A 21,812-nucleotide genomic window follows, 5' to 3' on the forward strand; every position below is an offset into this window, starting at 1 on the left:
AAAGGCCATTCCCTGTAGGAAAATGGACAACCTCAACAGTTTAGGATTTTCGCCCCTCATCTGCATGAGCCATCTGAGGGGATTGTGGTCTGTCTGAACCCGGAAGTGAGTCCCAAACAGGTATGGTCTCAGCCTCTTCAGTGTCCAGACCACAGCAAATGCTTTTCTCTCAATAGCACTCCACCTCTGGTCCCTTGGTAATAGCCTTCTGCTAATAGAGACTACTGGTTGGGCTATGCCCTCCTCATTTAGCTGTGCTAGAACTGCCCATATGCCATGCTGCGAAGCGTCTGTCTGTACAATAAATTCCTGGGAGTAGTCAGGTGCCCTGAGCACAGGGGCCGTGCACATGGCTTCCTTCAGGGAGTCAAAGGCTTTCTGACAAGCCTCTGTTCAATTCACCAATCTAAGTTGTTTTTCGGATGCCAGTTCTGTTAAGGGGGCTACTATGGTGCCATATCCCTTAATGAATCTGCGGTAATATCCGGTAAGGCCTAAGAAGGCTCTCACCTTCTAGGTGGTTAATAGGCCTTGATAATTTAAATCTTGGCCTGGAGGTGCTGCATCTTGCTACCACCTACTAGGTATCCCAGGTACGCCACGAAACCCAGCCCAATCTAGCATTTACTGGTCTTGATGGTCAGGCCTTCAAGACCATCAAGAGCCAGTGTTCCTCCCAGCTGGAACTATAGACCGCAGTGTCGTCTAGGTAGGCTGCGCAGAAGGCATCCTTGCCTGCTAGGACCACAAACCAACTGTTGGAAGGTAGCAGGGGCATTTTTCAGTCCAAAGGGCATTACTCTGAACTGGTAATGGCCCTCAGGAGTAGAAAAGGGGATCTTACTTGAGCGCCTTTAGTCAAGGCGATTTGCCAGTACCCTGATGTGAGGTCAGAGGTACTGAGGAACTTGGCAGCACCAAGCCTGTCTACAAGCTCATCACCTCTGCAGATGGTGTGAGCATCTGTCTTCGTGACAGAGTTGAGACCCTGGTAGTCCACACAGAACCTAAGTTCTGGCTTGGCACTAGGGACAGCAGCCTTGGGAACCAATACCACTGGGCTGGATGAGGGACTGCTGGACTTCTCTATCACCCCAAGAGCCAGCATCTTGGAAACTTCATCCTTGATGCTGGACCTCACTTTGTCTGACACCCTGTAAATTTTATTCTTTACAGGTGGACTGTCTCCTGCGTCAATGTCGTGGACACACAAGTGTGTGAGTCCTGGAGTGAGGGAGAACCGGCAGGAAAACTGCTCCAACAACTCGTAGCAGTCTCCTTTCTGATCTAGAGTGAGGGAGTCGGAGAGATTAACACCCTACACTGACCCATCACCTTCTCTGGAGGTCGGGGAGAGACTCACTGTCCTCTTCCATGCCCTCATCTGTTACAAGGAGCATAAAGACATCAGACCTCTCAAAATGAGGCTTCAGTCTGTTGTGGTGGAGAACCCTCAGGGGGTCTCTAGGGGTCTTAAGGTCCACTAGGTAAGTGGCCTCCTCCTTTCGCTCCTTGATTTCAAATGGGCCAGTCCAGCAGTCCTGGAGAGGTCTAGGCTCTACTGGCTCCATCACCCCTACCTTGTCGGCAGGTGAGAAGTCTACCAGAGTGGCTTTCTGGTCATACCACTCCTTCATCACCTTTTGACTGGCCTCAAGGTTGCTCTTGGCCTGTTTCTAGAAACACTGTGTCTGCTTGCGAAGAGCCAGCATGTAACTGACCACATCCTGGGGAGGTTTCTTGGGAGCTTTCTCTCATCCCTCCTTTTCTATGCTTAGGAGTCCCCTGACAGCGTAACCATAGAGAAGTTCAAAGGGGCTGATTTCCCCCCCCTTACTGGGGCACCTCCCTATGAGCAAAGAGAAGGCATTGCAAGAGGATGTCCCCCTTACACCTCATGGCCTCAAGCAGACCAGTGATCATGCCTTTCAGGGTCTTGTTGAACCTTTCAACAAGTTCATTGGTTTGAGGATGGTAAGTGGTGGTAAACTGGTATGTTACCCCACACTCATCCCACATGGACTTTATGTAAGCTGATATGAACTTTGTGCCTCTGTCAGACACAACCTCCTTTGGGAATCCCACATGCGTAAATATCCCCATCAGAGCTCTGGTCACCACCGGTGCAGTCACTGTCCTTAGAGGGATTGCCTCTGGATAGTGGGCGGTTTTGGGACCCAATGGACCAATGACATTGATGCCCACCCTTTCGAAGGGGTGCCAACAACTGGGAGTGGGATTAGGGGGTATCGAGCCTTTTCCCTGTCTTCCCACAAGCCTAGCAGGTAGGGCTAGACCTACAGAAAGCATCTGAGGCTACCCCCATACGAGGCCAATGAAAGTGGGTGACAAGCCTGGCAAAGGTCTTGTCTTGTCCCAAATGCCTTTCCAGGGGGATGTTGTGAGCCAGGCCCAGTAGGAAGGCCCGGTAATACTGGGGGACCACCAGCACTCGTGCTTCCCCAGCGGTCGGTACCTTAGACTCACTATAGAGAAGATCATTCTCCCAATATATGTGGTGATCGCCAGAGGCTTCTCCTGCTGCTTGGGCTGAGGTCTGTTGCCTCAGACCCTCAAGAGTGGGTCACTCCTTCTGCGCTTTGCAGAATTCCTCCCTGGTTGGCCTACCCTCCACTTGCCAGCCAGTAAGCTCAGGCAGGTTACCTAGGGCGGCAATATCCTCCTCAGTTGGCACAGGGGCCTCCTCTTCTGGGACCCCGTCAGCCACCGCAGGAATATCTTGGGCCGGTTTCCCACGCCCCTTGCTCTTCCTCTGTGCAGCTGTCTGGGCCATTGTTCCAGGCTCCAACACCCTTGACTCCTTTCCTGGGCAGCCATGGACAGTGTGGTCATGCAGACCCATTCAGGCAAACCTAACATCTCCAGGTGGAATCTAAGCTCTACCTCCTTCCAGGCAGGGTGCTCAAGATCATTGCCTAACAGACAATCTATAGGCATGGCAGGACTCACAGCTACCTTTAGAGTACCAGAGACCCCCCACCCCCCGACTCAAAGGGAACCAGAGCTACCGGTAGGTGGCTCTTGCGATTGTCAGCGACTATGTCCTGGTGGAATGTATTAGGGATGACTTGCTCTACTGATACCAGCTGACCCCTGACAGTAGTCATACTGGCTCCTGTGTCACGTAGAGCCTCCACCATTTGCCCATCAATGGTGACCCTCTGCCTATACTTGGAAGTATTGGCAGGCATGTGGGCTTTAGGCACCATTTCCGTATCTCCCAGGGACACTAGTGATACCTCTATCTGTTCCCCCAAGCTAACTGGGACCACATCCCCCCCAGAGCGCTACACTAGCCAACCCAGTTGTCTGCCCTCCAGTTGTGGGCTGTGCCTTGTTGGGACTCTGGGAGTCACCCTTAGAGTGTCCAAACTTGAAGCTCTCTAAGGATTTGGGGATAAACTCTCTTTATTCTTGTCAAAGAATCCTGGCCTCTTCTCAGACTCCACTAGGACTGGGTACCACCCCTAACCCCCCCAAGTGCCCACAAATTGTTTTGGGGGTGTAGGAAGCTGGCACTGTATATACTATTGCAAAGTAAGAGATGGTGTGCACAGAGTCCATGGGTTCCCCTTAGAGGCTGATAGTGGCAATAATAGATAATACTAATGCTCTATTTGTGGTAGTGTGGTCGAGCAGTTGGGCTTATCAGAGGGTAGTGCTAAGCATTTGTTGTACACACACAGGCAATACATGGGAACACACACTCAGACTTAACTCCAGGCCAATAGGTTTTTATATTGAAAAATATTGTTTTCTTAATTTGATTTAGAACCACAAGATTCAGATATCAAGTAAGTACAAAAATTGTAAGGTACTTGGCATAGGTAAATATAGAACTTTGAATGAAAACAGTAATGTACACAGTTTAGCATAAATGGCAATAAGCTATTTTAAAAGTGGACACTTTGCAAGATTCAACAGTTCCTTGGGGAGGTAAGTAAAGGTTAGTTTGTCAGGTAAGTAAAGCATTTACAAGTTTAGTCTCCGGGGCATAGGCAGCCCACCGCTGGGGGTTTAAGTCAACCCCAAACATCCAGCAACAGCAACACTGGGCCGGTCAGGTGCAGAGGTCAAAGAGGGGCCCAAATAACATAGGTGCCTATGGAGACTAGGGGTGCTCCGGTTCCAGTCTGCTAGCAGATAAGTACCTCCGTCCTCGGGGAGCAGACTACGGGGGTTTTGTGGAGCACTGGGGGGGTCCCAAACAGGCACACAAAATACACCCTCAGCAGCAAAGGGGCGGCTAGGTTCAGTCTGCAAACAAGGCATCAAATTTTGTACTGGATTCAATGGAGGGACCTGGGGGTCACTCTGGCGATGCAGGCAGGGCACAGGGGGGCTTCTCGGTCCAGCCACCGATTGGGAAAGATGAGGGATGCCTGCCGGTCACTTCTGCACCAGTAGTTGGTTCCTCTCGGGCCTGGGGGCTATGGGTGCAGTGCTTCTTCCAGGCGTCGGGTTCTTTGTTACTGGGCAGTCGCGGTCAGGAGGACCCTCTGGATTCTCTCTGCAGGCCTCGCCATGGGGGTGCAGGAAGGCCGTCTCAGGGTGGACACGCCGTGGGAGTCGCTTGGGGGTCCTTGCTACGGTGTTGGTTTCTATGAACACGGGCCGGGGTATCGGGTGCAGTGTTGCGGACTCACACTTCAGGAGTGAGGTGGGAGTCCCTTTAAAGATGGTTTCTTCTTTGTTGCTTTGGACAGAGCCACTGTCCACAGGAGTTTCTTGGTCCTTTGGGTTGGCAGGGCAGTCCTCTGAGTCGGCAGAGGTCGCTAGGCCTGCTGGATGCATCGCTGTTGCAGGTTCTTAGAATCTGGAGACAGGCCGGTAGGGCTGGGGCCAAAGCAGTTGTCGTCCCTTTCTTCTCTGTGGGGTTTTCAGTTCAACAGTCCTTCTTCTTGTTAGGTCATCAGGAATCTGATTTCCTTGGTTCAGGCTCGCCCCTGAATACTAGATTTCAGAGTGTGTTTAGGGCTGGAGGGCAGTAGCCAATGGCTACTGTCCCTGAGGGTGGCTACACCCTCCTTGTGCCTCCTCCCTTTGGGGAAGGGGGAACATCCCTAATGATATTGGGCTAAATCCTCCGAAGCAAGATGGAGGATATTCTAAGGAAGGGTTCACCTCAGCTATGGACACCTTAGTGGCGGTCCTGGCTGGAGAGTGACTCCTTGTTTTTCTCATTATCTCCTATCAAAAGTGGGGGCTGTGTCCGGGGGGCGGACATCTCTCCTAGCTGGAGTGCCCTGGAGCATTGTAACAACAGGCTTGAGCCTTTGTGGCTCACCACCAGGGGTTACAGTCCCTGCAGGGGGAGGTGTGAGGCACCTCCACCCAGGACAGGCCTTCTTCCTGGTCACAGAGTGCACAAGGGCACTCACCCCATGTGGCCAGAAACTAGCTTGGAAGTGGCAGGCTGGCAGAGGCCGGTCAGCCTAGCACTAGCAGTTGGTCTGGCATGCAGGGGGCATTTCTAAGATGCCCTCTCTGTGTATTTCTCAATAAATCCCACACTGGCATCAGTGTAGATTTATTGTGCTGAGAAGTTTGATACCAAACTTCCCAGTATTCAGTGTAGCCACTATGGAATTGTGGAGTTAGTCTTCGACAAACTCCCAGACCATATACTCGTTATGGCTACCCTGCACTTACAATGTCTAAGAATTGGCTTAGACACTGTAGGGGCATAGTGCTCATGCAGCTATGCCCTCACCTGTGGTAGAGTGCACCCTGCCTTAGGGCTGTAAGGCCTGCTAGAGGGGTGACTTACCTTTGCCACAGGCAGTGGGTTGTGGGCATGGCACTCTGAGCGGAGTGCCATGTCGACTAAGTCTTTTTTTCCCCACAAGCACACACAAGCTGTGAGGCAGTGTGCATGTGCTGAGTGAGGGGTCCCCAGGGTGGCATAATATATGCTGCAGCCCTTATAAACCTTCCCTGGCCACAGGGCCCTTTGTACCAGGGGTACCATCTACAATGGACTTATCTGTGTGCTAGGGCTGTGCCAATTGTGGAGACAGAGGTACAGTTTTCGGGAAAGAACACTGGTGCTGGGGCCTGGTTAGCAGGGTTCCAGCATACATTCTATCAAAGCTGGTATCAACAAAAGGCAAAAAGTTAGGGGGTAACCATGCCAACCGTAGCATTTTCCAACAGGGGGCCTTTTTAGAAATCCTTATTTTTAAGTTTTTCTCCCCCCTCCTTCTGGTGGGAACCCTGACCACCATTGTAGGATCCCCCAGATACCTTCTTGGACACTCTTGTGCTTGCACAGAGGTCCGCCTCCTCAGTAAGCTTCCTAGGATCAGTCAGCTTACTGTCTACCAAGTGTTGGTGCAACTCTGTGAAACAAATACTAAGCATATGCTCTCTCAGAATCAAATTTTAGAACCCTGTGTAATCATTTACTTTGCTGCCCCGGACCCATCCATTCAGAAACTTACTGGAAAGATTCAAAAAGCCTACCTAAGTTTGTGTGGAGAGTTTGGTGCTGTCCCTGAACCTCTGACAGTATTTCTCAGGAGTCAGCCCAAACTTGACAAGTGAAGCGGTTTTCATGGGGGCATATACGTTTTGATCTTTTGGATCCAGTGTAAGAAGTGTATCCCTCCCCACTACTGGTACATTCCACCACAGGGTTGCCCCCTATTGCTCTTCAGAAACCCCATGAGCCCTTAGTGCAACTTCATAAGCAGCCAACCACTTATCAATGTCATCTCCCACTGGATAACTTGGCACTACATTTTTGGGTATACGAGCCTTCCTTTCCCCAGCATGTCCTGCATGTATCCTGCCACCATCACAGCTAGACTCGGATTACCTTGCCCTGATATCCAGCTCCTTGAGACTCAGCCCATGAGCCAGCAAAAGTTTCTTTTCAGCCAAGCCTCTCTCAGCTTCAATTTGCTTGGGTGCTCTCTCAGCCTCAGCCTGTTTGACTTCTCTTTCTGCCTTCCTCTCTTCCTGTTGAGCTTCAGTTTTTAACCTTGCCATTTGTAGTTGACATTCCCTCTCTTCCCTCCTTTCCTCTGCAGTCAGGCCATTGCTATAGTTACTGGTTTAGCAAGGGGCACAATTTAAGGGTTAACATCCCCCACTACTAGCAAAAAACCCTCTGAGGGGCGCTCCTGTGGACCATCCTCCTCAAAATTCTCACAGCTGATCACCAATGTTAGAAACTGTTTTTTGGTTGGCAGTCAGATTACTCTCTGTCCAAGCAAGGACCCTCTCTCTAGTCCGGGTAAATCACACACAATCCAAATTATCATGTGCCCACCCTCTGGTAACTTGGCACTGAGCAGTCAGGCTTAACTTAGAAGGCAATGTGTAAAGTATTTGTGCAATAAATCATGCAATAACACAGTATAAACACCACAAAAATACACCACACAAGTACTCATTGAACTATTACTTTAGAAAATGATTTAAAAAAAAGAGTCTTTATGTCTTAAAAAAAAAAAAACAATGTGTCTCTTGCAAGCACCAAGTACCTGGTTTGCGTCTAAATTCTCTGCAAGGGGCCGCAGAGGAGGAGATGCGTGGAAAACAGGGAGGTGTGCGTTGGTTTCTCCGGGCGCACATAGATGATGCGTTGATATTTTTCACACAGCTAGGGCCTTGCATTGATTTCCGGCATGAAGACTTGGATCCTCTTCGGGTTGTGGGGTATTTGGATGCCCCGGGGACGATGCAGAGAAATCCTGGGCATGCAGGTTGAGGTCACAGGAGCTGCGGCTATCTGGTGGGTGATGGCAGGGAAATTTCTGTTGCACAGCAGGCACTGTGTTAATTCTTCTCTCAGGAAGTCGAGCTACATTGTTCCGTTTCGGCTGTGCGTTGATCCAGTGGGCCATGCGTCGAAGCTCCCATCACAACACTGGCGCTGCGTCGATCTCCACTCGGGGAGCCGGGCTGTATTGTTCCAGTTGGGCGTGCAGTGATTTTCTCACCATGATGCAGGCTGTGCATCATTTCTGGCAGGCTGTGCTTCAAATTTGACCGCACAAGGAGTTCTTTGCAGGGTGATGTCTTTTTGGCCTTGAGACTTCAAGGAACAGAAGGCAAGCTATATTCAGGCCCTTGAAGAGCACTTCTCAGCAGAGCCAGAGGGTCAGCAAGGCAGAAGGGCAACAGCAGGGTAGCAGTCCTTTGCAGAAAAGCAGTCAGGTGAGTCCTTTGGGCAGCCAGGCAGTCCCCCTTGGTAGGTTGCAGGTTCTGTTTCAGAGTTTCTTCACCAGTGGTATCTTGTCCAGACGTGTTTGAGTTGGTAGGGTCAGAGGCCTTGTTTAAATACCCAAATGTGCCTTTGAAGCGGGGGAGACTTCAAAGTGAGGCTTAGAAGTAGAGAAGGTCCCCTTTCAGTTCCATCCTGTCTGCCAGCGTCCCAGTAGGGGGTGTGGCTATCCATTGTGTGAGGGCAGGGCACTGTCCTTTGACATGTAAGTGTCAGGCCCTCCACCCTCCCAGCCTAGGAAGACCAATTCAGTATGCAGATGTGTGCGGGTGTGACTGAGCATCCTGTGGTTGTGGTTGTCTGAGTGAAATGCACAAGGGAGCTGTCAACTAACCCAGCCAGATGTGGATTGTAAGGCACAGAAGGATTTAAGTGAAGAGAAATGCTCACTTTCTAAAAATGTCATTTCTTAAACAGTAATATTAAATCCAACTTCACCAGTCAGCAGGATTTTGTATTACCATTCTTGCCATGCTAAATATGACCTTGTTACTCCTTTCAGATCAGAATCTACCTCTCAAACAGTATATGAGGGTAGCCCTGTTTGCCTATGAAAGCAGACCTCACAACAGTGAAAAACGAATTTAGGAGGTTTACACTACCAGAACATATAACATACACAGGTACATGTCCTGCCTTTTACCTACATAGCACCCTGCCCTATGAGTTACCTAGGGCCTACCTTAGTGGTGACATATATGTAGAAAAAGGGGAGTTTAAGGCTTGGCAAGTACTTTTAAATGCCAAGTCGAAGTGGCAGTAAAACTGCACACACAGGCCTTGCAATGGCAGACCAGAGACATGGTTAAAGGGCTACTTATGTGGGTGGCACAGTCAGTGCTGCAGGCCCACTAGTAGTATTTAATCTACAGGCCCTGGGCACTTACAGTGCACTTTACTCTGGACCTATAAGCAAATTAAATAAGCCAATTGGGTATGATCCAATGTCACAATGTTTTAAAAGAGAAAGCGTATACACTTTAGCACTGAGTCCTAAAACCAGCAAAAACAGTTGCAAAAGATTGGAGGGAGGGAGGCAAAAAGTTAGGGGTGACCACCCTAAGGCTGTCAGGTCTAACATCAACAATTTACAAATAGACGCACATATATGGAATTACTCTTGGATGCCATTGTGTAATCATTCTTGTCTCCCCTGAGGGGAAATATAATCCAACAACCCACATGGCAAAACATTTCCTGGTATCTCGATGCATTATTTGACTGTAATTTGGAGTGAGAGCACCTAAATCTGGCAAATAAGTACATCTACTTTGATGAGATGTGGCTGTCTCATTACTCAAATCTGCATCAACAAGGAACATGTAAAGGCATGTAATTTAAAGATTAGGATTACTTTTACATTATTCTAAGATTACTTCCTTGATTGACTTGATGTAATACCATCCTACACCCCTAGAGTGTGCAGTCCCACAAGCAAAGGAACATCACTTCCAAGAAGCTTGTGTTCCACATTGAGTTGGAACCCTTAGGGGTTATGATTCCTTTGTCCCACCCAACCTTGGGTGGGGTCACAAACATTGGATTGGGGGGACGCTGCGCTGCTCCTGCAGTCCCCCTGTCAACGGGCATCTGGTTGGTGGTGGCCCAGTCTTTCTGCGGCCACCACGAGCTGAAAACGTTGGGCCTCGCAAGGCAATGTGGGTCGGGATGCATTTGTAATGAGCGGCTCTCCCACTGTGCCGGGGAGAGCCGCTAAGCTTTAGTTTATGCGGGCTCACGCTGCATTTTTCTTTGTTTGGGGGGTGTCCGGTCCCACCCGGACACCCCCTGCAAGGCGGCCTCATTGGAGGGCAGCACGGGGAGCCCACCCCGGCTGCCCTCGTGCTCGGGTGGTTTATGGTTCCACCCAGACACCCCCTTGTGGTGCGGTCTGGTTGGAACGCAGCTCGGGGGTGCTGACCCCAGCTGCCCTTGCTGGCTCCCACACCTACTGCCGGAGCCGGCAGCTACTCTTCCCATACAGGAACTAGATATTAAATAAAAAGTGATCAATGCAAAATGAGACTACAGTGTGTCCAACATTTATATTGATTAGTCAATTGTAGATAAATTAGCCGCCACCTTCCTTTTTAGAGCATCCGCAAAGAACTACAATTCACTATAAAATATGATTTTGGTCCAATAAAATAGTCACTTCTCTTAATAAAGGAAGGGAAAATACAGCCTGTACAACTTAGAGGGCCAACCTATAAGGCTGTTAAAGTATTCTGTGCTTTGACAGCGATATGTTCTGTTGCAAGTGGGTTCTGCCCATTCAGTACACCCAGATTTTTTATTTTTATCACCTGGTTTTGGACTTTTTACTGTGGGTGAGTCTCACTACTGGTGTCCCAGCCACAATTAGCACATGGGAAATGCAATGCACTTGTTTACCACCAGTGTCTGTCCTTTTGAGCAAGGAGAAGAAGCACTTTGATGGTTACATGTGAACACGTGTTGGCTGCACATGGGAGAATACTGGAGTTCGCCGGCTGCTCACAGGTAGCCTGGCATGCTTTGAACTTTTGGTGCGCAAGGCCTGCAGTGATATCAGTAAGGGGTGAAGGTGAGACCCCAGGAGCTAATGAGACCAGTGACTCCTGGGTGACACCATTTTAAACTGTCCCACCATGCTGTGCAGGAGGGTTTGGACAGGGGTAGAGAGGTGGTGTTACACCTTAGGATTGGCTAGAAGTGCCTGACTTCTGGAAATCCTCCTCTCCCCTTTCACAAAGGGGTGACTCTCTTGCCTGTAGATTTTTCTACACTTCGCTGCTGGATCCTGGGACTGCCAAGGTGAACTGGATTGAGGAACCCCATGTCCCCCCGCTCAGGTCTAAGGACTCTGCCCAGTTGACCCCAGGACCAGTGGGTGTCCCTCTGAAGACCAGCTGGGATAAAGCCCTGAACATTTTATGCACCCAGAAAAAAAAATCAGGAGGAGAGCTGGCACAGCTAACAGAAGGACCAGCTCTTTTGAGAACTGCACCAATTAGGAGGTGGGAAGGCTTGCTGCAACATCCCCTGGTGGCTAGAACTCTCCAACAGTAGTAAAATGAGCCCAGGATCAGCCAAATCAGCCAACGAGTTGTGGTATTTTAAAGTGTAGTGACCTTTGACCTTTTCTGCTACTGAGCACATTGGGCTCCACTGCAGGTCTGGTATATTCCTCGTGGAATGTTCCAGGGTCTGAGGGAAGGTGCAAAAAAGATATTAAATAAAGTGCAGTCACGAGAGGGGCTTGTGTTGGGCCCCCCTCTCCCGCTTCTTCCCTTCATCCGCGGATCCCTTCCCCAGACGTATTTCTTTCCAAGGGCACAGGATCCCAACCCCCAATCTCCCCCAAAACAGGAGAACAAACACAGACCGCGAGGGAGCACCGTTGCGCTCCCTGCGAGAAGTGGAAAGAGTCCAAGGACCCCATTGATGGGCCCCAGTGTCATGGCATGAAGACAAACACTGAGGCGCAAAGCTGCAAGCTAAAAACAAAGGAGAAAAAGCATTGCAGCCCTTCCAGCTCAGCGGGAGAGCCAATATTATGTTATTTACTGCACTCTCTGAGGAGTGCTCCATATTGCTTTGCGTGCCACATTGTTTTGTCCACATTTGTGTCTATTTCTCCCTTTGTGTTGACCCCAGGATGACGGGATCACCACCATCAAGCTTAGGAAAGCGCAGCCTTTCCCCAGGACAACTTTGAGGAGTTCCCACCCTAAGTTGGTGGGGTGAGACTCAAAATCATTCACCACCCCTGGTTTTCATTGCATTCTAAAACACTACCAAGGCTGGAGCTTTTCTCTACAACTGGTAGCGCTGCACCCTATAGGAGCTACGTGTATGGTTGCAGTCATTATGGCCTGAATGGCCTGAAGGTGATTAAAGGCAGTACATGTATTGAACTGCCCTCTAGCGGCCAAGTGTATGGTTGCAATGCACTGTCATTATAGTGTGACGCCCTCTAGGGGCTGCTTTTGTAAGTGTAGGTTGATGGTGAAATATATATAAAAAGTACACAGACACAAGTTTTACTAATTTCAAATGCTTTATTGGTTCACCATAAGGATTTCAAATGCTTTATTGGATCATTATAAGGATTTTAAATGCTTTATTTTTTTCCCATTATGATGTCAATGATTACTGCTCACAGTATGTATGTTTTATTATCCTTAGTAAGTGCGTTTCATGCTGGAGTATTATTATTTTTGCTAATTGCATCTAGGTACACAATGACAATGTTAACATGTTGTTTGTTGCTCCTAATCCATGACATAGCCACCCAACTCCCTTGATATGTTGGGATGACCCCTTTAGGGTGGTCAAAGGTGTCACATACAGTAGTTTCCATCTGCCAATGTACATATTTGTAAATTATTGCCTAGTATTTAGAAGTGTGTGTGTAACAAATGTACTTCTTTTTCTAAAGAAAAAGTACTGACTGGACAAACATTTATTCAGTGTTATTACTGCCTGCCAGTGAATGGTGATTACTAGCCCACACTATCTCCCCTGAGTAGGCCTTTCAGTGCTCCGCTGCTCTACCCTGAGAGAGTCAAGTGCTACAATGAGATGCGTATTTCCTAGTATGAACAATGTGGACCTGTTACTTGTGCAGACACACAACTAATAACCCCATTTCCTTCATGTTCTTTTTAAAATATCAGCTTTGAGTGACGTCTGCCTCCTTGCACGTGCTGTGTTCACTACTAACCTAGGAGCTACAGCAGTGGCCAAGCTTGCCAAGGGGCCAAGCTTGCTGTAATTTTTATTCTGTAGTGTACAAATGTAATGATCCAGTCAATATTTAATCTACATGTACCTCACTGAACTCTTGGCTCAGTGAAGAATGAAGAGGTCTGGGGGAGCAGCAGATATGGGTTCAGTGTAAGGACATGGAAATGTTCAGGCATTGGAACTATAATTGTGATTAAAGCCTGCTAGCACTATATTGTTTTAAACATAGACATCTATAATATCAGCATACTCATTTTGTGTTATTGTCCTATGATATGGGTATTTACAGCTGTAACCTAATTAGATAATGCATAACTAAAATTTGTTTGTTTTTGTGTTCACTGTCACTCACCTCAAATGTTTCTCAGTTTTAGCTCCCTGTTCAATAATTACATTTACAATTACAATACATTGCAGACAAAAAGTAAATAATGTTAGTATTAAAAGTTTTTTGATGGCTAATCTCCCTAAATTCCTCTAAATGAACTAATGGTATATTTGAAGGGTATTTGATTTCCAATGGCTCATAAACATTTGACATTATTGAATTCACAGGTACAGAGATTATCGCTATCCCCCTGACCATGAAAGGAGATATTTACACAGTATGCAATTCTGGCATATTCTTGCTGCTAAAATGGCCTTTATCATTATTATGGAGGTAGGTAACTGTTGTTGTTTGTGTATATGTGTTTTTATATCAGTCAAAACTTTCTAAATGTTTCTACACATGTCTTGTTCAAGCACAATCCAGTCTAAAAAAAGGTAGCCGTATTTGCTTTATTAGTTCTGCACCATGTGATAGTCTCATAAAAATAGATGATTCTGCCATGCATTGTGTGTACAGTGGGAAGATAACATGTGGCAAGATAAAAGGTAACTGTTTGAACCACACTGGATGTTAAATCTACTCCAGGGCATGCCATTAAGATAAGCATTTTAAATAGCCCCATCCAAAGAAAGAGATTACAGAACCTTGAGATAAACTTTAAGTGCTCCAAAGTAGCCAGACCATTGTAAGAAAAATAGCTAATAGCTAATTTGAAATAAGCAAACACGTGGTATTTGCAGGTGCAGTATGGGATATTTTCGAATGTTTGTAGTTTGTTAAATGTATACATTGGCATTTGTATGTAGTTTGAGTCTTGCTGGGTAGATTTAGAAGACAATGGGGAAACCAATCCTAATCCTATTGTCCTTAAAGGTCATGATATGGAATATCAATTTACTAGGGAAATTTAAGTAAATTTGATAGGTCAATTTTTTGTAAGCCAATTTTACCATGTTTAGGTAGGTAGCAATAGTATTTTAACACTGGTTAGGAGTCGTAAAGTACATTGAATCCTAAAACCAATAAAAATCAATTCAGCAAAATAGGAGGGCGAAGGTAAAATGTTTGGGGAAGACCGCCCTAAGGCTGACAGGTCTAACAAGTATGCAGACTGACAGTGTTGCTTTTAGTTTGAAGTAGCCCTTTTAGTTGCTCTGGAGTCAATTTAGTATTGTAATATTATAGTCCTTAATTGTATCACAAGTGCTGGCGTTGTTTGCCTATTCCATTTTTATTGCTGAATATGTTGTTAGTGACTGTTATGACATCCTCATAGTACATCATAAACACTTTCAAAGTAGTTTTTTTTTTTAGGTGAGAGAGCGGGTGTTGTTTGAGTTGTACTGAAAATTATAGTCTTAATAAAGAACTAAATATACTGAATATATATATTTTCATTTCTTTCAGCATGTTGTCTTTCTAGTCAAATTTTTTGTGGCGTGGATGATTCCTGATGTACCTTCAGAAGTGAAAGCCAGAATCAAACGTGAAAAATATTTGACACAAAAAATTCTACATGAATACGAACTTTATAAACTGAAGGAGAAGCTAATGCAAAGGGAATGTACTGTGGATATTGAAAAGGAGGTCATTGCCACTGAAGGAAAAGTTCAGTTGTCTGAACTGATGTAACAAGTTTTTCCATCCAGTGTATTGGTTTGCCTGTAAAACCTCAGCCCTTACCTTATACCTGTCTGTGCAATATACCCAAAGCCATATGAAAGTTTAAACCTTTTTTTGCCAGTTATTTAAGATAATGTACGAAGGAAATATATTTTTTCAAAGTAACTACAATTCAAGACGTGACTAAGTTCAATAAGCAACTGCATTTTAGCAGGGGCTCTGCTAGAAAAAAAAACACTTGAGTTGATTTTGTTGAGTTGTCCACCAATAATTGTTTTTCCACTTTTTGGACAACTAGTATTCTGGGTGGCCACCTTGATTTTCAGCACCTTCTGTTTGTGATCGAAAAAAGCCTGTTTGCCCCAGGCTATAATTTCTTGTTCAATTAATTCCCAACTAGTTAATGGACCACCATGCTCCCAAATGCTTGGTGCTTTCAGTGAAATCTGAAGATGGAGGCTGCATTTTCCCACCATCCTATAAAGAATGTTTTAATTCCACATATTAAATCTTAAGACACACCCTGAAGGTATGTCATGGTAGAGGCAGTATTTCATATTTGGACCAGGAAAAGGCTTGTCCAATGGTGAGGGACAATATTCATCTGTACTAGGCTGAACATTATCCTGAAATATCTGACACTGTTTTCTACATACAGACAGTTTGAGCTCACGTGGCTAGCTATCCATGGAACCTAAACTATTGTTTTAAAAATTCAGAGATGGTTTTAATATTTAAAATATATTTGAATGCTTGTGTAAACTCTAATAATGTAATCGTGCCAAGTATGCTGCAAAGATGGCTTGGACAAAAAAACTTGTCACTGACACCCGGTGATCTGCCAATCACACTTTAGAATCCTGGTGAAGACTACTCAATCTCCCACCTCAGGGTTAGTAAGTTTAGAACAGTTGATTTAGTTGGTAGTAACATCTGTTACTGACGGCTCTTAGAAATGGTGCCAGAGTGCTGTAAACCATGATATCAAACCATGTTATTACTCAGAAAAATCAGGAGTGGTCATTTTGGTTAAATGTATTTCTGCAAAGTTCAAAATTACTCAAAATGACATATTCAAAAGTGGTTCCTCCACATCAGTATGAATACTCAAGTTCTCAACTGGCAGGTTTTGTGACAAATGTTAAACGTGCTTAAATCATACTTTGTCTTGATGCATTGTTTTTCCTTGGCTGTTTCAGGTGTAGAATGTTATACTCAGCAGCCTGTTCAGTGTGCTTGCCATTTTGGGAAACATACCAATAATGTGTGTGTTTGTATTTGTATTGAACACTGTGCAAATATAGTGCGCATTGGTTGTGTTTTACTGTAAAGTATAATTTTAATCATGCCCTCTATTATGAAATCCCTTGACTTTTTTAACCAATATTTTTTATTGATTTATTTTGATCCATAAAGTCTTTGTGCTAAATAGAATCAAGGAACTAGCCGGATGTGTTATTTGTGTTCGAGAAATTAATGTGTGCTTTTTATAAACCGTCCTCATTTTATATTGTTCTCCAGTTGTAACCAACATATTTTATGATTTTATGACTTTTTTACTCATGTACAAACTGCTCACTGCTTAGTGCCTTGTTTATATACATTGGACAACTATTTGTGTAAAATTAGGTCCACTGCTATGCATTTTGCTTGCAGAAAGATGTTCACTTATATGTAGAACTCTCTAAACACAGTAGCTAGTAAGTATTTACACTATGCTATCCAAAAAGTGACATTTTGCTGTTAAATTCTTCAGCGAGTCAGTATTATGGAAATTATGTTGTCAGCTTGCTCCACAGACCTCCTCAATTTAAAAGGCAAACCGAGGATGAATTTCCCTAATATATTGATGCCCAACCTATATTTTCACTTTGTAATTTTCTAGACTTGATGGTCAGCTGTCCAGTGGCTATTCTATTTATTTAAATCCTTCATATATATTATTGAATGCATGAGCAGATTTGTGAAACCTGACAAGCTGATGCAAATATTTAAATTGGTGATGTCCATTATTCTACAGGTTTTTTTTTAACTTGAGAATTAAGCCTTGATAGGTGCCTTTCCAGTGTAAATGATCCATAATCCTCCCAGCGTTATCATTCCCTTAACTGATAATGTATATGTCAACAAAAAGAAGGCTTGCACATTAAATTTCAATCTTCCAATACTGTTGCTTCCAGTCATTATCTATTATCACATTTTACATTGAGCAAATAGTCTCAAAATCCTGCACTGAATTAAAATATGTAGAGCATTGTCGAGATATTTACAAAAGTATTGCACCCAGTATTAAATGTTAGTAAACATACCTGAGATCCACATAGACATGCAATCCATTTTTTTTCTAAACATTTCTGCCTTTGTATGCAGTTGTTTTTCTTATTAATCAGGGTGTCAGTATTTTTTATTAATTAAGAGAGCCATAGCATAATGTGTTTTGTGAAGAACAATCTGCAAATTAAAATCTGTTTTCCTCAAAGAGTTATATTCTGTCATGTGAGTGACATTTTGTTATGTAAAAACATTGGAAATACCATTTATCAGTGAAAACTGCAGAAACATGAAGTGCATTAAATCAAAGATCAAAGCTGATCATGTAAATGTACGTGCAGATTTAATTTAATATAAACATTCATTTAAAATTGCACGTTTCCTGAAATTAGAATGGTTACCTACCAGTCTAAACATCAATGGCACTTTCAGAAGAATGGGTTTCATTCTAATTCTGCTATGCAAACATTTTAATGTCTATTCACGACTCACAAAATATGACTGAGACCTTGTTGTTAATGGAGGTTTTCAACCTTTGAAAATCTCAGGCATTTTTTTTCTGAGGTTAGCAGCAGATGATAAGCCACTGATATTTAAATTAAAATTGTAATCATGACATTGTCTATTCATTAATAAGTTTACACATTTAAGTTCACATAGAAAGCTACGATGTCAACTTATATTTGTGCACTCTTGTTTAGAATATTTTACTTTCGGACCTGCAATTTTTCCAACAGTGTAAACTTATAGCAAATGGCATTTCCTTTACAAACCATGCTATACTTGCGCTGTAAGACATTGTGATGCAGTATTTGCCCCCAAATGCCCATGCTAGCCACCACAGTCTCAGCTGCAAACTGTATGTCATATTTAAGTCAACAAACCTGAATTGAAAAAGGATTGACTGTAAAAACACTGTAATGAAGACATAAAGCTCCATAGTCCTATCAACTGATGCCAAGGACATATTGTTTGGGGTCAAGCCAACATGTTTGCATGGTCATTTTGTCCACTGTAGCCCCTTGCATCAGCACAGACCCTTTCACTTCCTCTTTAGAGTTCCAGAATATTGATCTGTGAACAAGTACTATCCATCACTAAGGCTTTGCTCATATCTCCAAATCTAAGTTGTTAAAAAGTGTATATATGTTTCGTTAATGCAAAGCCTTTATACTTATGAACATTGTTCATAGGAAATACAATGGGATGGGAGCTCAACATTCATTATATTTTGAATGATTTCAGTACATGATTGCAATACTTAGTAATTTGAATCACTTTATAATGCTCCTTGACACATGAATAGTCATAAAAGCAAGATTGATGATTACTTTCAAAAGAAAACGTACCCCAAAAAAAGTACAACTTGAAAAACTATTTTTGTTGATCTCTGGGGCAACTTTAAATGCTAGTATTCAGCAAAACGCATTTGATGCATGCCAATATTGCAAAAACAATAATGGAGAATCTGCGCAAAACCGTTATGGGCAATATGTTAAAAAATTGGGGGCCCGATTCTTAAAGAAAGTAACAAAAGTTGCTGCTATAGGTCTTTGCATTAATGCACATTTTCGGCTTTCAGAAATTCAAAATAGTTTACAGAAGGCCTACAAAACTGTATCAAATGTTTGTGAATTCCATTTTGCCTGAGCAAATATACATGTGAATATTTGCCCATGCAAAGAACTGCTGAGTGATTTTAAACTCACTTTACGTACACCAACTTTTTTCAGACCCTGGAAACTGTTTCACTCCTGCCCTTAGCAGGAGTAAATTTCAAATCTATTACTATATGGGAAAAGATTCGAGAAGTACTAACATTTCCAGAGAGGCTGTTTTCAAAGTTCTGATATGTCCAAGCTACCATGGTTTGCCACCTTAAGGTGTGCATGGCACCTATATGACCAACTGGATTTCTGAAGCATCCCATCCCTTGAACAAGTAGATACCTTATACAATTTCACATAGTAGTGGACGTTGTTTTGATAGAAATATAGGTTTGTGAACTATTTTATGCATCATGAAAAAGACTACTCTAATTGGAGACCTTCCAGGTGGCAAGTAAGCAAGTGGATGCAATATGTTTATCTTTAAATCTTACACAGTTCTTTGAATTCCTCTTAAAACGTTGTATACTTATGTCTATTATTTTTGAAATGTGGAATGTTTTATTTATGATGTGTGGTCTATTTTGATGTAAACAGTAATAATGTATAACATGGGCAATTTCCATCATCAGCAAATCACTCCTTCATGCACATTAGTCAAACAGAAACTTCTTTGAGAGAAAATCTGTAGTATAATGTCATGTGACGAACAATCTCTACTTGTCATTTTTTAATTATACGTTTGAATTTTGGCAATGGAGATAGCCAATGTTGAAAATGTCAAAATGTGGCATTGTTTATTCTTCTGTGCTGATGCTTAAAATGTAAAAAATAACCTATTGCTTTCCGCCAATGACATATGGCATATGAAATGTACACAATATTGCATTCAAGAAGAAATTGCCACACTCCTCCGTAACACCCATTTTGAATGATGAGTAAACGTGATGTTAGATTTAAATGCATACAAAGAGCAAATGTCATTTATGCAGATTTTGTTGTTAAAAAATGAGAATCTGGGCTATGAAGAGTTTCGGGTTTAATGTTGGCCTACATTTACGTTTTAGTTGTAACAGTAATACATTCATTAATAATCTTTGAATTGATTTTGCAGATCCAAAAAATAAAATGCTTATTGTTGTTCCATGTTAGCCACGGAATCATGAAGGATAACATTTCCTTGAAACACTGTTTCTATTTTTTACTGGTTTTATTAAAACATGTAAATACATTTTCAGTGAGTATTGCTGTTTGAAACTGTGAAATCTGCCTGTTAGTGGAGGATGCAGAATTAACTCCACATCTTTTCTCCTTCTTTTTCGTATGTGCAAAGCTGTGCATTTATGCGGTTGGCCAGGTTGGCATGCCACATATGTATATGAAGAGATGATATTTATTGATGGTCTTTAAATAATTTACAAATAAAGCCTTGCATTAATTTACTTAATATTCAGTTAAATGAGTTTCTATCTGGTCTGTGGATAAATGAATGTATTGTGCTCCTTTTTCAACTGTATTGCCTAGTTATTTCCATATATGTTAATAAATAAACATATTACTGTATTATACTCACTGTTTCAGTATCATATAAGCACATAGAGCTGTAACTGCATGAGACGCATACACTTTAGACTTGGCACCAACAGTTTCATATAGCAAAGGCTAGATTTTTGCATTTTAAGGCAGATAGGCAATATACAATTTGTTTTGCTTTCCCATTCACCTGAGTATGCAAAAAGTGCAACTCTAACATTGTGTCCACCTTTAATTAAAATTCTACATGATTTAATTAAAAGACAAGATCTTTTGTGAACAATTGATATCATTAAGAGATCCCTCCCCACACCAGCTCACAGGGATTGCAACTCTACAGCATCAGTCCTGCAGAAGAAGCAAATTTCCTGCTTTTTGTAAGTTTGCTCTAACCAATTGTGTCTACATCTAGAGGATGGTTATGCCAATTTACTACATATTAGAGGATATTCCATGTGTGAGTTGACCCAAGTTGTCTATCCACATTTTTGTTAGGTATGATCCCCTGGTGCCTTCTTCTCCACTCTAGAATCTTTATATTATAATTTCCTTTTGTCCTTAAACCACTCTGTACCTGCGTCCATACACTATCACTCACTTGGAAAGTTGGTGAATGGCACTTGTTTGGGTCCCTCCTCACATCCACTGTAACATAGTGAGTCATACGTGCATTATGTAGGCCAGAACAGCAAGGCACAGAAAGAGTAGTGGCTCAAAAAGGCATGCCTGGCTTTATGACTTAGAAGGGATCTGCATAGTTACAATGCCAGGTGAAGGTGTAAAAAGTAGTTGCCTGATGAAAGGACTTTTGCTGTTGCAAAATTAAAAATGTCCTTGACAGGTCTCTGGCTCTCCAGGATACAGCCTTCAACCTGGTGCCACCGGAGGGAGGATTTTAACTTCATAAAAAAAGACTGCCATAAGTTAACAACTTAACTGGGCCAGCAAGTTTGGTTTATATGCCCTCCTCGCACCAACCCTATGCCTGAAATTGTGCAAAAGAGTTTTATTAGTGCGTTTTGCTTTAAAACCTCAAAAAATCATCTTTCTCTCCCCTCTACTAGATTTTAGTCATTTTGTTGTCATTTTTCTTATTAGATTCTTCTTCTTGTTTAGAAATTGGTTGTAGGATTTTTATTGTGATGTGTTTTGACTTTTTGACTGTTTTTAGTTTTGCAGAAAAGTTTGCATATTTTCCTAGGGTAAGTTTGGAAGCTCTGTGTCATAGCTACCAGGGGCTTAACGCAAGTTTAAGTTATTGAAACTTTGTAATTGACCATATAGGAATGTGGGACTTATTATTTGGGTAGGACTCACATCCTTCCCAACTAATTACTAACTACTCATTTTCTTACAAGGCAGACATGGAGTCAAGTCAATAATTCAAAGCTTCATCTGTAGCAAAGTGTATTAGCTCTTCTCCCTTACTTGTATACTCTTATTTGTCTAATCTGAGCAAAAG

General features: G+C 43.4%; 1 protein-coding gene across 7 annotated transcripts in view; it reads left to right on the plus strand.

The window, feature by feature from the left end:
- Positions 1-20,385, plus strand: part of ANO5 (anoctamin 5) — a 321,868-nt gene extending 301,483 nt beyond the window's left edge. For all 7 annotated transcript variants that reach the window (XM_069221939.1, XM_069221940.1, XM_069221943.1 and 4 more), the window contains 2 exons: positions 13,541-13,646; positions 14,724-20,385. In XM_069221939.1, the coding sequence (XP_069078040.1) occupies positions 13,541-13,646; positions 14,724-14,948 (331 nt within the window). In that variant the 3' untranslated portion in view covers positions 14,949-20,385. The remainder of the gene's footprint in view (positions 1-13,540; positions 13,647-14,723) is intronic.
- Positions 20,386-21,812: the final 1,427 nt, after the last annotated feature.

Source organism: Pleurodeles waltl, chromosome 3_1, assembly GCF_031143425.1.
Source record: "Pleurodeles waltl isolate 20211129_DDA chromosome 3_1, aPleWal1.hap1.20221129, whole genome shotgun sequence".
Lineage (NCBI taxonomy): Eukaryota > Metazoa > Chordata > Amphibia > Caudata > Salamandridae > Pleurodeles > Pleurodeles waltl.